Raw genomic sequence first — 16468 nt, forward strand, 5'->3', positions numbered from 1 at the left:
ACACTGCAGATGAAGCCAAGGCTCTGACTCAAGTTTGAGCCAAAAGACCCCCCTTACTGAGGTCAGCAAGCAATCAGGACCCAGGTCCTAGGACCCTGCTATGGGATAGGTCAGAACCCAAGTCCTGATGAGATTCCAGTCCAAGCTTTGTCATTTTTCAGTGTGGCCGCAGCTCAAGCAGCAGACCCAAGTAAGAAGCTGGAGTATGGATGTGTTACCATGACTGAGAGACCCAGGTATAGCAATTGTAAGCCCAGGTTTACAATGTACTGTGGATCCTCAAGCACAGACCTGAGTTTTCAAGGGTGCGTACACAGTTACCTGCATATGGCTGGGATTGCCAAGTTATTTGCATCCAGCCCAGACTAGCACAAAAGTATATTATTTGGGGGGAGATAAGAAATTCAGCTTCCAACAGCACAAAGAGATACAGCCCCACATGCTGCTCTCTAACAGGACCTACTCCACTCCGGTGGGTGATCAGCCTGCCTAGCAATGCAACATCACAACACTGAGTAATGCCTATAATACCCTTAGTTAAGAAAGAACTCTGGAGTGAATTAAGACCTGGTGTATGCCTTGGTCTACATTACGGATGTTTAGATTGTTTAGAGTTTAGATCAAATTTAGCAGCATTAGATTGATTTAACCCTACACCTATCCACACAATGAAGCCATTTTTGTCAACTTAATGGGCTCTTAAATCGATTTCTGTACTCCTCCCCGACGTGGGGATTAGCACTGAAATCGACATCACCGGATCGAATTTGGGTTAGGGTGGACGAAATTTGACAGTATTGGCCTCCGGGAGCTATCCCACAGTGCTCCATTGTGACTACTCTGGACAGCACTCTCAACTCGGATGCACTGGCCAGGTAGACAGGAAAAGACCCGGGAACTTTTGAATTTCATTTCCTGTTTGGTCAGCGTGGCAAGCTGATCAGCACAGGTGACCATGCAGATCTCATCAGGAGAGGTGACCATGGAGTTCCAGAATGGCAAAATGGCAGCATGGACCGAATGGGAGGTACTGGATCTGATCACTGTATGGGGAGATGAATCCGTGCTATCAGAACTCCATTCCAAAAGACGAAATGCCAAAATATTTGAAAAAATCTCCAAGGGCATGAAGGACAGAGGCTATCATAGGGACCCACAGCAGTGCCGTGTGGAAACTTAAGGAGCTCAGGCAAGCCTACCAAAAAACCCAAGAGACAAATGCCCGCTCAGGGTCAGAGCCCCAGACATGCCACTTCTATGATGAGCTGCATGCAATTCTAGGGGGTGTCCTTACAGCTACCGCACACCTGTATGTGGACTCCTGCAAGGGAGTCTCACGCAACAGGGAGGAGGATTTTGGGGAAGAGGAAGATGATGATGAGGGGGAGACTGAAGATAGCGCACACCAGGCAAGTGGAGAAACAGTTCTCCCCGACAGCCAGGAACTGTTTATCACCCTGGAGACCGCCCCTCCCAACCCGTGCTCCCAGACCTTGAAGGCGGAGAAGACACCTCTGGTGAGTGTACCTTTGTAAATATAATACATGGTTTAAAAGCAAGCATGTTTAATGATTAATTTGCCCTGAAGACTTGAGATGCGTTCGCGGCCAGTACAGCTACTGGAAAAGTCTGTTAACGTGTCTGGGGATGGAGCGGAAATCCTCCAGGGACATCTCAATGAAGTTGTCCTGGCGGTACTCCCAAAGCCTTTGCAGAGGGTTTCTGGGGAGGGCAGCCTTACTGCCCTTTACCACGGCAGGCCAGTAGCACGTAGTCTGGAATCATTGCATAAGAAAGCATGGCAGCGTGTGGACTGAGTGTTTGCTGGCATTCAAGCAACATCCATTCTTTATCTCTCTGTGTTACCTTCAGGAGAGTGATATCATTCATGGTCACCTGGTTGAAATAGGGGAATTTTATTAAGGGGACATTCAGAGGTGGCCAGTCCTGCTGGGCTGTTTGCCTGTGGTTGAAAAGAAATCATCCCCGCTGTTAGCCATACAGAGTGAAGCGATCATCCCAGAGAATTGGGGGTGTGTGTGTGTGTGTCTGTGGGGGGGGGGGTTAGTTGGGTTTGTGCTGCATGTTAACCCGAAAACATCAGCCCCTCCTTTTAAATGGTCAATTTGTCTTTTTCAATTTTACTCTCCCTTTTTTTTCCTCCTGCAGCTTCAAATGTTTCAACGCTGCCACTAGCATCTCCATCCCAGAGGCTAGCACAGATAAGAAGGTGAAAAAACGCACTCGCGATGAAATGTTCTCTGAGCTCATGCAGTCCACCCAAACTGAAAGAGCCCAGCAGAATGTGGGGGGGCAGACAATGGCAGAATACAGGAAAGCACAAAATGAACCTGAGGACAGGAGGGACGTGCGAGAGGACAGGTGGCGGGAGCAACAGGAGAGGTGGCGGGATCAAGAGGAAAGGTGGCGGCAGAATGATGAGAGGAGGCAGGATGCAATGCTGAGGCTACTGGAGGATCAAACTGATATGTTCCGGCGTATGGTTGAGGTGCAGGAAAGGCACAGACTACCACTGCAGACCCTGTGTAACCAACCGTCCTCCTCCCCAAGTCCATAGCCTCCTCACCCAGACACCTAAGAACGCGGGAAGGGAGGGCGTCCAGGCACCCAACCACTCCATCCCAGAGGACTGCCCAAGCAAAAGAAGGCTGGCATTCAATAAGTTTTGAAGTGCAGTGTGGCCTTGTCCTTCCCTCCTCCACCACCCCTCCCGGGCTACCTTGGCAGTTATCCCCCTATTTGTGTGATGAATTAATAAAGAATGCATGAATTTGAAACAACAATGACTTTATTGCCTCTGTAAGTGGTGATCGAAGTGGGGGGGGGGGGGGGGCGGGTGGTTGGCTTACAGAGAAGTAGAGTGAACCATGGGGGCAGGTTTTCATCAAGGAGAAACAAACCGAACTGTCACACCATAGCCTGGTCAGCCATGAAACTGGTTTTCAGAGCTTCTCTGATGCACAGCGCGCCCTGCTGTGCTCTTCTGACCACTCTGGTGTCTGGCTGTGCATAACCAGGGGCCAGGCAATTTGCCTCAACTTCCCACCCCACCATAAACGTCTCCCCCTTATTCTCACAAATATTGTGGAGCACACAGCAAGCAGCAATAACAATGGGAATATTGGTTTTGCTGAGGTCTAACCAAGTCATGTGCCAGCATGCTTTTAAACATCCAAATGCACATTCTACCACCATTCTGCACTTGCTCAGCCTATAGTTCCAGGTGAGCCTTGAGTGGGCCTCACTGTTATAAAAAGCCAGTCAGCTGCGAACGAGCTGAGCAGCAAACAGCAGAGAGGCTAACAGAGGGAGTTTGCCTGGGAGTTTGCCCGGGGAGAGCCCACTGAGGCTTACATCTTGCCGGCTTCTCTGAGTAGTTACTAGAACTCCTGAGGAAGCTTGTGGAAGGAAGGTAATATGGATGGGGAGCATTTAGCTGTTGTGACCTGCACTGGATGTGCCATGTTTGTCTTTCTTCCACAGGACAGAAACGACTTTGTCTGTACAAAGTGCAGTCTGGTCTCCATATTGGAAGAGAAGGTTCAAGGTCTGGAAAAACAAGTATCGACCCTGCGTTGCATAAGAGAAACTGAAGATTTCCTGAACAGACATCAGGATATGTTTCTGCGGGCACAAAATTCTGAAGATTCAGAGCAGGCTCTGCAGCGGGGACAGGAGGACGATGAAGAAATTTGGCAGCATGTGACCTCCAGAAGAAGAAAGGGGAGCATGTACCAGCAGCGCAGATACAGGTAAGCAACCATTTTCATGTTCTCTCCACAGGTACTAATGCGGAGAGTAGACTAGATGATACATCTGAGGGAAGGGAACAGAAGGAGACTCCACCGATTGGAAGGCATGAGATGCACTGTCCTAGGGATGGAGGTTTTTAAGGTCAAGCTTGACAAAGCCCTGGCTGGGATGATTTAGTTGGGGATTGGTCCTGCTTTGAGCAGGGGGTTGGACTAGATGACCTCCTGCGGTCCCTTCCAACTCTGATATTTTATGATTCTATGATAGCTGAACTGCTCCTTACTACTGTCCAGGATGCCTGTGTATGGCTTCATGAGCCATGGCATTAAGGGGTAGCCTGGGTCCCCAAGGATAACTATAGGCATTCCAACATCCCCAACAGTTATTTTCTGGTCTGGAAAGTAAGCCCCTTGTTGCAGCTGTTCATACAGACCAGAGTTCCTGAAGATGCGAGCGTTATGTACCTTTCCCAGCCATCCCATGTTGATGTTGGTGAAACATCCCTTGTGATCCACCAGTGCTTTCAGCACCGTTGAAAAGTACCCCTTTTGGTTTAAGCACTGGCTGCCTTGGTGGTCCGGTCCCAAGATAGGGATATGTGTTCCGTCTATCGCCCCACCACAGTTAGGAAATCCCATTGCAGCAAAGCCATCCACTATGACCTTCACATTTCCCGGAGTCACTACTCTTGATAGCAGCAGCTCAGTGATTGAATTGGCTACTTGGATCACAGCAGCCCCCCACAGTAGATTTGCCCACTCCAAATTGATTCCCGACTGACCGGTAGCTGTCTGGCGTTGCAGGCTTCCAGAGGACTATTGCCACTCACTTGTGAAGCGTGAGGGCTGCTCTTATCTTGGTATTCTTGCGCTTCAGGGTAGGGGAAAGCAAGTCACAAAGTTCCATGGAAGTGCCCTTACACATGCGAAAGTTTCAGAGCCACTGGGAATCATCCCAGACCTACAACACTATGCGGTCCCACCAGTCTGTGCTTGTTTCAAGGGACCAGAATCGGCATTCCACGGCATGAGCCTGACCCATTAACACCAAGATGGCCAAATTCCCGGGGCCTGTGCTTTGAGAGAAGTCTGTGTCCGTGTCCTCATCACTCTTGTCACCGCGCTGCCATCGCCTCCTCACCTGCTTTTGCAGGTTCTGGTTCTGCATATACTTCATGATAATGCCCAAGGTGTTTACAATGCTCATAACTGCTGCGGTGATCTGTGTGGGCTCCATGCTTGCCGTGGTATGGCATCTGCAGGACAGCAGAGTTGAAGGGGAAGCGGTGGTTGGATGACCAGTTTTTCAGACCTACTGCACCGTCTGCTGCCAGGACACATCAGCTGAGTGGGCTGCATGCTTGCCATGGTATGGCGAGACAAGAGCAGCCGAGCAGAGTTGCAGCGGAAGCAGCCCTGCAAGAGCACCAGGAGAGCAGAGTGCCAGTGGAAGCAGTGGATGACGACGATGGTTTGCAGAACTACTGCACCAGCTGCTGAAAGCAGTATGGCGCCCGCACGGAAAAAAGGTGTGAAACGATTGTCTGTTGTTGCTTTCACGGAGGGAAGGGCGACTGACAACATGTACCCAAAACAACCCACGACAATGTTTTTGCCCCATCGGACATTGGGAGCTTAACCCAGAATTCCAATGGACGGCGGAGACTGCAGGAACTGTGGGCTAGCTACTCGCAGTGCAACGCTCCGAAAGTCGACGCTAGCCTCGGTACTGTGGAAGCACTCTGCTGACTTAATGCACTTAGTGCATTAATGTGGGGGCACACACAATCAACTGTATAAAATTGCTTTCTAAAAAATCAACTTCTATAAATTTGACCTAATTTCGTAGTGTAGACATACCCTATGTGTCTATGTACAAGTAAAGTTGAACAGGTGTACCAGCCCTGCTCCACACTGTAGTCAAGCAAAAAATCAGGTCTTCAATATTTATTTGATTATTCTTTGCAAAATTATTTATTTTAAATCAATCCCACAGAGTTCCAACACACACACACACTACACACTAGCCACCCGATTTGTGGAGGGATCCTGCAGGTACACCATTTTACTTTTGCTTTCTATTTGTGGAACTCTGGTTATAGCCAAGCATTATATGGGATGTAATCACATGTGAGCGGAAGGATCTGATTAACCTACATTATAATAATTTATTCACTGGTACATCTGTTTCCTTTGATTCTCTTGCATTTTTCTTTTTATCTCAGGTTCGTATCCCTACCTCTTTTTAAATTTAGCCCTATCCTTTTCCCTAACAGAATGTACGTTTCTTCCTGCAACTGGTTGTTCATTGTTTTGATTAAAATGCAGAAACTGTTAACTCCCTCGAGGTCATAGGGCCTGGGTACTCATTTAGTCACCCTACCACAAGATGGAACCACCACATATTCCAAATCTAATATAGTTCAAGTAAGATAAGGACTGAGGGAGACCAGCCATCAACCCAAGGATCACAAAGAACTCAGGGCCCATTGGTCTTAAGGTGGCCCTCTAGTGACTTAGAAGGGGAGGGGGCAAATGCCCTCTACCATTCCTGGGAATCATGGGGCTGTATTTAAATCTAGATTCAGAACTTATGATTTTGTGTCACTTTAAAATCTCCTAAATGAAGCACTGAGGATTCTTCATATACTGTGCTTACATTTAGTGATTGGGTGAATCAAAGAATTATTTTTGGTAAGAAAATCAGACACTAATTTAAATAATCTCTTTGGGATATTACTCTAATGATAACAATAATATTACAAACCCAAATTACGTCTGTCTTTTTGGTTTAATAAGTTACTATGGGTAGCCTTCCAAGGCAGATATAGAGTATGAAATTACCCAAAGACCTAGCACAGAACTCCCAGAGTAAAAATACTGTATAATTTACTTTTGAAAAGATTGACAATATTTAATGATATTCTCAGGGCAGGAAAATTAATTTGAGAAAAGCCACCCTTTCTATTAGTGATTAATTTTCCTTGAATGCTTAGGGCCTGATTACTGATTACTCAAACAGACATATTAAAGTCTTGCATACAGTCTCACTATATTTATATACTTATGGGAGATCCAATCCATTTTTCTGTATCATGAACTTTCTCATATTAGGCCCCAATTCAGCAAAGCACTGAAGTAGGTGCTTAAATCCATCCCTATTAAAGTTAAGCCAGTGTGTCCCAGTGACACACACAGTTCCCTACAGTTCCCTACAATTAGGGTAATAGTCTACTGCTTCATACTTCAGGATTTCACAAACTCAGCCAATCCCATTGCCTGACGGATCTCCAAGTCCCAGAAAGAGGACATCACTTTAGCATGTGCTTTATCTTTAAGCTTGCACTTAAATCCCTTTGACTTCAATGAGACTTAAACATGAGCTTAAATGTTATCCTGAATAGGGATGTTTTCCTGAATCAGGGCTCAAAATAGGTCCAAGGGACTCGCATGCTAGCAACATACCTTGCACTGCTCCTGAATAAATTGCAGGGATGCCCCTTGTCTCATGATTCAGTGCCTATTCTGACCTGTCGCTTAACGGGCATAAAGAATGAAAACCAAAGAGCTAGAAAAGCTCCTGTATGGCTCATCAAACTGGACAAAGGACTACAGGCACAGACCCAAAAGTGAGAATCCCATGCACATGGTACCTTCAGAGAAGATACATTTCATACTTTTTTGGTCAATCTTTGTTTTTCAATAATAAGGGGAAATAAGATGGGCAAAAGTAAAGACTACAATTAAAAAACCCACATAAATATTAACCCAATTGTTCATAAGTTTTAAAAATTATGTTAGGAATCATTATTCAAATGTGAAGAACCATTCAATTCTGCATGTCCATAGAGCTGTCTTGTATGATCTGAATGAGTTTGATAAATGCCTGTTAAAATATTATCCATCTGAATGAGGGCATAGTTTTCTTCTAAACCCTATTCTTTAGTCTTCAGGGTATTTGTTTCTGTACAATACAAAAACATGAGACCCATTCTAACATGATAGACAATGCTATCATATGAGAGCCACCACAGAGGAGACTTCCTGAGGAATTGATAATGAGTGCAGGCTTTCCACTCAAAAATATCTTTGCTTGTCATCTATACTTTAGTGAAACTGGTACAACACCTTGATGAACAGGCACAATGTCCTCCGAACAGATGGTCCTGAATGTATGTAGCCAAGAACATCAAATGTGTTTGTGGAGTGCAAGGTTTCAAGCCAAGAATTTTTAAATGGCTGTCTTTCTTGAGCTCATTCCAATTATTACAGGGTATATGGTATCTCTGCTCAGAACTGGATTAAACGCAAAAAATAAGAGTTTTTCCAGGAGAACACAATGTGAGGTACAAATCATTTTTAATATTCCATGGGTGGGGGGGATGCTTTCAGATTAAATCTTTAACCAATGTTGGCTCTCAGTATAAAGCCCTTTGTGAACTGGCAAACCCAAAATTCTCCCCCTTCCACCAGGGCTTATTTAATTTTATTTAACCATTTTGATGATGCTTTGGTGAGCTGAATCCACCACTCTGTTTCTCTGCTGATGCATGTCTGACTCTACATGTTATATCAGATACCTGCACAGCACAACAGCAGTAAACAGTCAAATTACTACAGTCCCGCAGCTCTCACAGAAATGGAGTGGTGAATTGGGGCAACCATCACATAATTGCAAAGCCCATGATTCTATGGTTTGAAATAGAGTTTGTATTGCTTGGGCAATAGGAAATATACTCTATTTACAAAATAAACCAGTGCTGATGCAAAGAAAAGTTTCATAGGGGCATAATTATTATTTTAATATTTTTGAAGAACTTTCAAAACAGACAGCTTTAGATACAGCCTCCCACCACATTTCCCAGATTAATGGGGACAGCTTAATCATGTCCACAATTAAAGAAGGGGTGCAGGAGATGGCAGAAATCAAGAATAAAAGCAAAGACGAATTATACAATTTATACCGTAATTCGGAAAAGAGATTCACGTGTATGGATCCTTATTGCCCTTTATAGAAATAATTAGATTCTATATGGACATTAGCGGCTACCTGGTCTGAACTCTTTGAAAGACAGGAGCCTTTCATTGTGAATTCACTGAGAGCAAGAATCTTTATCTCTTTATTTGGCTGCAAAGTAAACCTATTGTACGTTTTATTAATCTAGTGCCATAAGTAAAAGTAGTAGTAATGTTTATGATTACATAATTCATGTAAGAGTTGTACAACAATAGAAGGTATTAACAACACTTAAAAGTGCCACACAGTCATCTGCACATAAACTGCACAAAAGCTTGCCTTTACAGAAAGAAAAGCACAAATCTACATTAATCTATATTACTAAAAAGTAATCAGTAATCTCAGAAAAAAGAAGAATGGAACCTGGAAATCCTTGCTATCAAATCAAAGCTTCTAAAAAATTGCAGAAAACTAAAGACACCTAGAAAGAGAAAAGATGGGGAGAAAACCCTAACACTTTTTTCTTTTTGGATCAAATTCACCATTTTGGACAAATTCTATTCATATCAATAATAATTTGTTTATAGCACCAGGAGTGCATATGGTGATTTCCAGAGCATGTAAAGATATGGACCCTGCAACAAAACTTACAATTAAATATTTCCATCAGGTTTCCCTTTACTTTGTAATTATTTCTTCGTTCTAAAGATATTGTACCCAAGTAATTAACTGGCTCTCCTAAAATATCTGCACATCATAACCAGACGTACTTCATTCCTTCTAAAGTAATTTAGGTGGGTAAAGATCAGTCACTGCCACACAACATGTGAAATCTATATTTTTCAGTTCTCCACTTCAAAATCCTTTAATTGCATCTGTCTAGAAAGATCCACAAACATGAACTTTTTTCCAAATATTTTTTTTAAAAATGGGGTTTTGCCCCAAAAAAGCAAAAGAAAGAAATCACATTACTATTGCTTTTCCCAAGAACTCTTCCCTCTTTTAGACATGCATAGTAAAACACTTTGCTCCTAATAGGACATAGCTTTTCAACCCATAAGGGTGACTTATATTTTTTTCCAAAAGGCACCGATAATGAACCCTATAGTCTTATTCCAGAAGGTGTTCAGATATACTACTACTGAGCACTGTATTAATATCTAGATAGCTAGTCAGCAATAGCTCTTTCTTTCTTCTATACCAAAGTTTTCCTCTGTGTGTGATATTCCATCATTTCCAGGAAAGGCCACCTTTTCCTTAACAAGTTTTAATACCATCCATTTCAAGTTTTGCAATATTATATTTCACTGTCAATTTATGAACATTCTCCTCCTCTTCCCACTTACTGTACTTATCCATGAGGTAATTTTGATTTCCCTCAAAATTCTTTATGCAATCTCATATAATCCAATTGCGTGTCTAACATATCTTCACTCTGATATTTATGTGCTGGTATTAAAACACATATTTGTGTTGGAGCAGTGTGGACTCTGATGTTAGTGTCTCTCATATGTAATCATTTTTATTTGGAATGTGTGTGTGTTTGAATTAATTTCTTGATTTGGCCTTGACCTCCCATTCACTCTGGCTATCAAGAGCTCCAACAACCTGAATAATAAGTACAATACATTTGGTATGTCATGAATGGAAAATTAGTGTGTAAAAGAGAGGCCATGGAGGACGTGGAACACTAGTGATATGTTTTTTCCCCTCTTTGTGAAGGCTGTTGCGGACGGTGTAGGCTTCAGATAGATATATGTAAAAGGCAGTCCTTTTGTTTATACTGTAATTCTTACTTAATTAGAGTACTGGATGAACACCTATAATTATATTTTAACCATTTGAAGTCATAACAGTAAGCCTGTTGTTCTTCTTAGAAAATGGGCTGCTGCATGTGGTAACAAGGATCTTCTTTTTGACACCCACACTGAACTCTCAGTTGAGTGAGTTACAGTAATCTAATCTGGAAGTTACAAACAGAACAATCGCAGTTGCTAGGCTGTCATCTGAGAGGAATCTCCTAGTCAGTTGAAGGAGGGAGACATGTATTTCTTGTTGCTGTTGATATTTGAGTGTTTAAGAGCAGTAATGAGTCCAATAAGACCTAGACATTTCTCACTATCTTGCTAATCAGATGTTGGTGAAATTAATGGCATTGGATTTTTCCACTCTTCCTACTTGCAATCTTGATGAATGGAGTGCAACTAGAGACAGCTCTTTTCAATCCAGATGCTCTCTTGAGACACCTGGGGCTATGTCTACACTGCAGTTAAAACCCATGTCTGGCCTGTGCCAGCTGACTCAGGCTCATGGGGTTCAGGCTAAGGGGCTGTTTAGCAGTGGTAGATGTTCAGACTCAGGCTGGAGCCTGAGGTCTGGGACCCTGCTGCCAAACAGGTGAGGCACAAATCACAAAACCCTTGTCCAATGTATATTTTAATAGCTATTAAAAGCTTATTAGAAGCAGCAGGAAGAACTGGGAGATGGAACCACCTCTAACAGCTTCTTGTGTATACCTATGGGGCCTCTCCCAAGGCCAGGTGACCTGGGAGGTGCAGGGCACAGGCCCCATTCCCAGCTCCACAAGGCTTCTGCATATCAGTCTTAACTGTTACAATTCTGCCAAGGCCTCACCAAGCAGTGGTTACCACAGCAATGCACTTATAAAGTGACTCCTGGGAGTGATAAATTGCCCTGGTAATAAGGCAGCTTATTCAGGCACTGTTAGCCAAGATTTGAGCCTCACACAGCACTATACTTTGAACATTCTGGCATTGCGTTTCACTGCTGCAGAGAGTGAGTTGTGACATTTAAATCAATCACAAGTTGTCCTTAAATCTGTATATATTTATCAATGAAATAAAAAAATATGCAAAATGTATTTTATAGCTTTTGGATATTTTTGGTTATGCTGTGCTTCACATTGCTGGGCTGATTAGCTGCCATAGTGCAAGGGCTTTTCAGTAGTACAGAAATCACTGTATGATATCACTCTTTCTCAAATTAATTTACTTGCTTCAAGTAGTAGCTCATCTAAATACTCTTCTCAGAGCTATATTTCCAGCTAGGCTGTCAATTTCATTATTATTAACACCTGGGATACACAAATTCTTATTCACATTGAGCACATCTGAATGTTCATTCAGAAGACTTACTTGAGATCAGTCTGCCTTTCTCTATCGTTCTTTTGCCTCGCAGTTCCCTGCATGATAACTGGTAGAACTGGCAGGTCAGATTTCTGATTAAAATATATATATATATTTTTTTCTAGTTTGTACCCTAAAGAATACTACTAGGGATGGCCCTTTTTTGTATCTCCTACAAACAGAAAAGATATCTCAGAGAAAGGAAATTACCCTTCCTCCAGGTCACCAATGACAGTTGTGTCTGGATAAGTTCTCAAAAAGAAAAGGAGTACTTGTGGCACCTTAGAGACTAACCAATTTATTTGAGCATGAGCTTTCGTGAGCTACAGCTCACTTCATTGGATGCATAAGTGAGCTGTAGCTCACAAAAGCTCATGCTCAAATAAATTGGTTAGTCTCTAAGGTGCCACAAGTACTCCTTTTCTTTTTGCGAATACAGACTAACACGGCTGTTACTCTGAAACCTGGATAGATTCTGTCAGCCTCATTAGTATTAAATCCTTGATTAAATATAATCCTGGTAACTGAAAGTATTGACACACTGGGAGAGGTGATTTGTTTTTAATCTTATGTGCAGGACCTTTCTATCATGTAGAGATTTTATATCTCCCAAAGATAATATGGTGTGTAGGACACCTGGATTTCCAGTTTCTCATGTTCTTTGTATGCAATTTTTACTTGTATACTGAAGCTGGACATGATTTTTAGGAAGGAAAATGTAGCTATTAGAGGTACCCCTGCGCATTTGTATCCATCAATATACTGTAAGAAAGAACCCTAATTGGATCAGCAACTCATATCTTGTAATAATCATTAATGTCATTTTCTGTGGTGTTGACATACAATAATTCAAAATGGATGGAGTTCACAGCCAAAATAACTAGTTTGTACACTTATCCATATGCTTGTGGGACTGACTGAAGAGTCTAATCTTCAGCCCCAAGCTGCAGTAGGCAGTGCATATGTATGGCTCCTCCCACACTGATGTATCCCCTCATCAGTCCCAAACAGGTAACTACAGTAGCTCTGCTCCACATTAGGCAGAGGCATGTATTCCCACTGTGTGAATATAGTGTAGCACTAACCCCTGTTCAATGCTACTCACTGCCTTCCTCGGACATACAGTTGCAGGATTTTTTTCAACATACGTCTTTTAGGGACAGATTTTCAATCTTGAGTTCAATAGGTACCCCCCAAAAACATGCATGCACCGAGTGCTCCCACAAAGCCCAGTGTTTGTGCATGAAAGTTATAAAAATTACCTACATTGTTACAAATTTGTGTGTCTGATTATTTAATTTAAACATACAAATGCAACCTGTTTGAGTGTTGAGTGAACCTGTTGTGTCCATGATGGCCCTAAATGACTTTCTTTTATTGAAAACTTCAATTTAGGATGATTGCTCTAATCATAAAATAATGGTATTCTCCTTATTCCTAGTTGCCTACTTTTTAGTGTATTATTGTTTATTTTCTTGCCATACTTGTACTGTGCATTTTTAAGAGTGAAGTCCACCTTAGTGCCCTCTATGCTGGGATAAATTCCATCCTTAGTATAGGGCTTAATTGGTACATAAGGTCTTGTTTAGGTTATTTGGACTGGGTGATTGTCAGTGTAATGCTTTAATTGTGTGTTTTATTATACTGATTCATATATTTATTCAGCATTGTTGACGGCTGCCTATTTGCATCCAGGCAGGTTTAGTCATAGCCTATGGCGATGATTTACATTTCTGGAAAAAGATTCTAGTTGGCTTATATTTGTTTATCCCATGTTATTAAAATTAAGCGATGCAGAAATTTTCTCATGTCAAATATTTTCCCCCACAAAGGAATGTTAAAGGCAGTGTTTATAATCAGGATGTGCTACTGTCAAAAAAATTTCTAAAGTGAGCATTTATCAGATAAAATTTTAACTACCATTCCCCAAGAACTTTGTAAGACTACAGATTTTTTGAAATCAGAATCAGAGACAACTGTCCATAAACAGCCATTCAACATTTGCTGAAAGACCAACATACCGTAATGCTGATGTAATGATCCATAAATATACTTAATTCTGAGTTACAGTGAACTTCATTTTCAAAAAAGACTATCATATGCATAACACCAGAAACCTATTTAAGTATAGAGATATATATTTTACCTGCTTGGTCTTTAAATATTTTTGATATGACGACGGGCACTTTGTGCTCAGCACCACCCTGTAAAAGATGTGTATAAATAATGAAATCGCATCTGAGACCACCATGCACTAAACATACTGAAGTTTAAAAAGAAAAATGAAATCAAAACATTATCCATACCTTTATACTTAAGCCCAAGCCACCAACTGGTTGTCTATGAAGTGTAACAGTTCTGTGCTTTAAAAAAGGGTAGAAAAAATAAATTTAGGTGAAAATACAATGCCTGGACATGCATTTAAAATGTATGCTACTTAAACAGTTTTATTTATCTATTATATTAATTTTGAAAATTTTCCCTTATATCAGAGGATGATGTTCACTCCATCCAGAGGGCTGATGCAAGACTATGAACATGACATAAGTCCACTTAATAACTCAACATAGAGCTTCATTTATAGAGAGTTTTGAACAGATCTTTGTACTGGTGTGAATTTCACTTATAAATTTTATTATGAAGGTGGAAGCAGACCCAGAGAAGGGGGCCCAGGGTGAGTTTAATTATAAGACAGGAACAAAGAAGATTAGAGCTGTGTGAGCTCTGGAATTTTGGTTGAAGCACAAAGGGACATATGAATCTTTAGCACATCTGGCATGTAAATCTCTCTCAACGCTGGCTAGAAGAGTGCCAGGCAAACACCTGTTCTTGTTTACAATATCACCTGACAGTGAGAAGCAGGCAGCATTATCTCCTGCCAATGTAAACAAACTTCAAGAGGACCAGTCGACCAGTCAGAGAACACTTCAACCTCCCTGAGATTTTTTAGCTTCGCCTATCATTTAGGAAGCGGTAATGTTGGCTACTAGTGAAAATAGCAGCAGCAGAGGAGAACGGACAGATTTAACTGCTAAAGTCTGTGACACAGTCAATCTGGTCGATTCATATCACCTGCAGTTTTGTGACAGAATACACTGCAGTTTATTCTGAGGCTCTGTTTAACTTTGCCTCAGGCTTGTTTCGCTCCAGAATGGTGGAACATTTTATTTAGAATTGTGTTTTCATATATGAACACTTAACTGGGATTAAGAATAGGCCAAGAAAGTTTGTGATGTTTTAAATTTTGTACTGTTATATTTAGCCACCAGAGTTTATAAACAGAGCTAAACATTTTCTCCAAATTTATACTCTAAGATTCTCCTAGTGAGAGGCCCAGGTTGTGTTGCTGCAGCCATTCAGCTAGGATTATGACTTTTTTAATGCTAGAGAATATTGGGATTTACAAGAGGAAAAGCTAGATAATTATTGTTATTAAAGATTTATATTGTAGTAGTATCTAGAGACTTCAACGTATTTGGCCATATGGCAAATGACAGTCCCTTCCCTCCAGTCAGGCAGGAAATAAGGCATAAATTTTTAATAGTAGAGTAATTAACCACTGGAACAATTTACAAGGGTCACAGTGGTTTCTCCATCACTAACAATTTTTAAATCAAAACTGGATGTTTTGCTAAACTATATACTTGAGTAAATATTTTTGGGAAGTTCTATGGCCTGTGCTATATGGGGGTCAGACTAGATGATGACAATGGTCCCACCTGACCTTAGAATCTATTAATCAGTGAGTTTGTAATCTAAACATGAGAAAAACAAAGGGGCGATGGGGAGAGAACCACAGTCCAACTGTGCATAAATCCAAGGTAGAGATGGCAGGTTCCATCCAGACCAGAGTTTACTTCTAATATTGTTGGAGTTACAAAAGGTCCTAGATACTGCCTCTCTAATACAAGGCCTACTCACTAGAGCTCGTAGTGCATAGGATGTTTGTGTATATTTCTGAATATTGTCTATGTGTTTCTTCTTTGGTTTCTTCTGTTGCTTTGCACCAATAAATTACCCTACACTTAAGGAATTGACAAATTTATACCCTCCAAACTTGAATTTCACGTGTGCAAACAGCTGCAGAGACAGAAATAGGCACTCTTCTCCGTTGTGAAGAAACTGGCAAAGGAAATGTTTTCTTCTCATAAACGATGCATAAATCCAAGGTTGTTTAATTTTTCTGGAGTCTTTTGGGAGTTTATGCCTTTTAATGTAAATTAACCTGCCTCAAAGAAAAATAAAATAAAAGAGTCCTCCACTGATACCTTGGCATTTTATGCATTGTGGCAATAATTCCCAGAGATTAGATTATTTCCACAGATTTTATAGTCAGTTCCCTGTTCTTTTGACGTTCTGCACAAGTATGTCCTTGTTCTGCTTCATTTAATCCCTTAACACTTATCCCTAGGCAATCTCATCTACTGTCTTGGCTTCAGCTAGTACAATAACTTTCAAGACAATCTTTCTGCTTTGACCTTTTCCCCTTCTGTGCAGCTCCGCATCTCTGTCTGTCTGACATCTTCCTAGATATCTAAACTCAGCATGATTAAAACTAAATTTATCCATTTCCCACTTTCTGCCACTTGCAT

At 41.6% G+C, this 16468-nt stretch overlaps 1 protein-coding gene across 1 annotated transcript in view; it reads right to left on the bottom strand.

Moving 5' to 3' along the window:
* Positions 1-16468, bottom strand: part of SNTG2 (syntrophin gamma 2) — a 247301-nt gene that overhangs the window by 206814 nt on the left and 24019 nt on the right. The window contains exons 3-4 of the mRNA XM_043541919.1: positions 14183-14239; positions 14023-14080 (exon numbers count right to left, since the gene is read on the bottom strand). Coding sequence (XP_043397854.1) covers positions 14023-14080; positions 14183-14239 — 115 coding nt within the window. The remainder of the gene's footprint in view (positions 1-14022; positions 14081-14182; positions 14240-16468) is intronic.

Source organism: Chelonia mydas, chromosome 3, assembly GCF_015237465.2.
Source record: "Chelonia mydas isolate rCheMyd1 chromosome 3, rCheMyd1.pri.v2, whole genome shotgun sequence".
Classification (NCBI taxonomy): Eukaryota; Metazoa; Chordata; order Testudines; family Cheloniidae; genus Chelonia; species Chelonia mydas.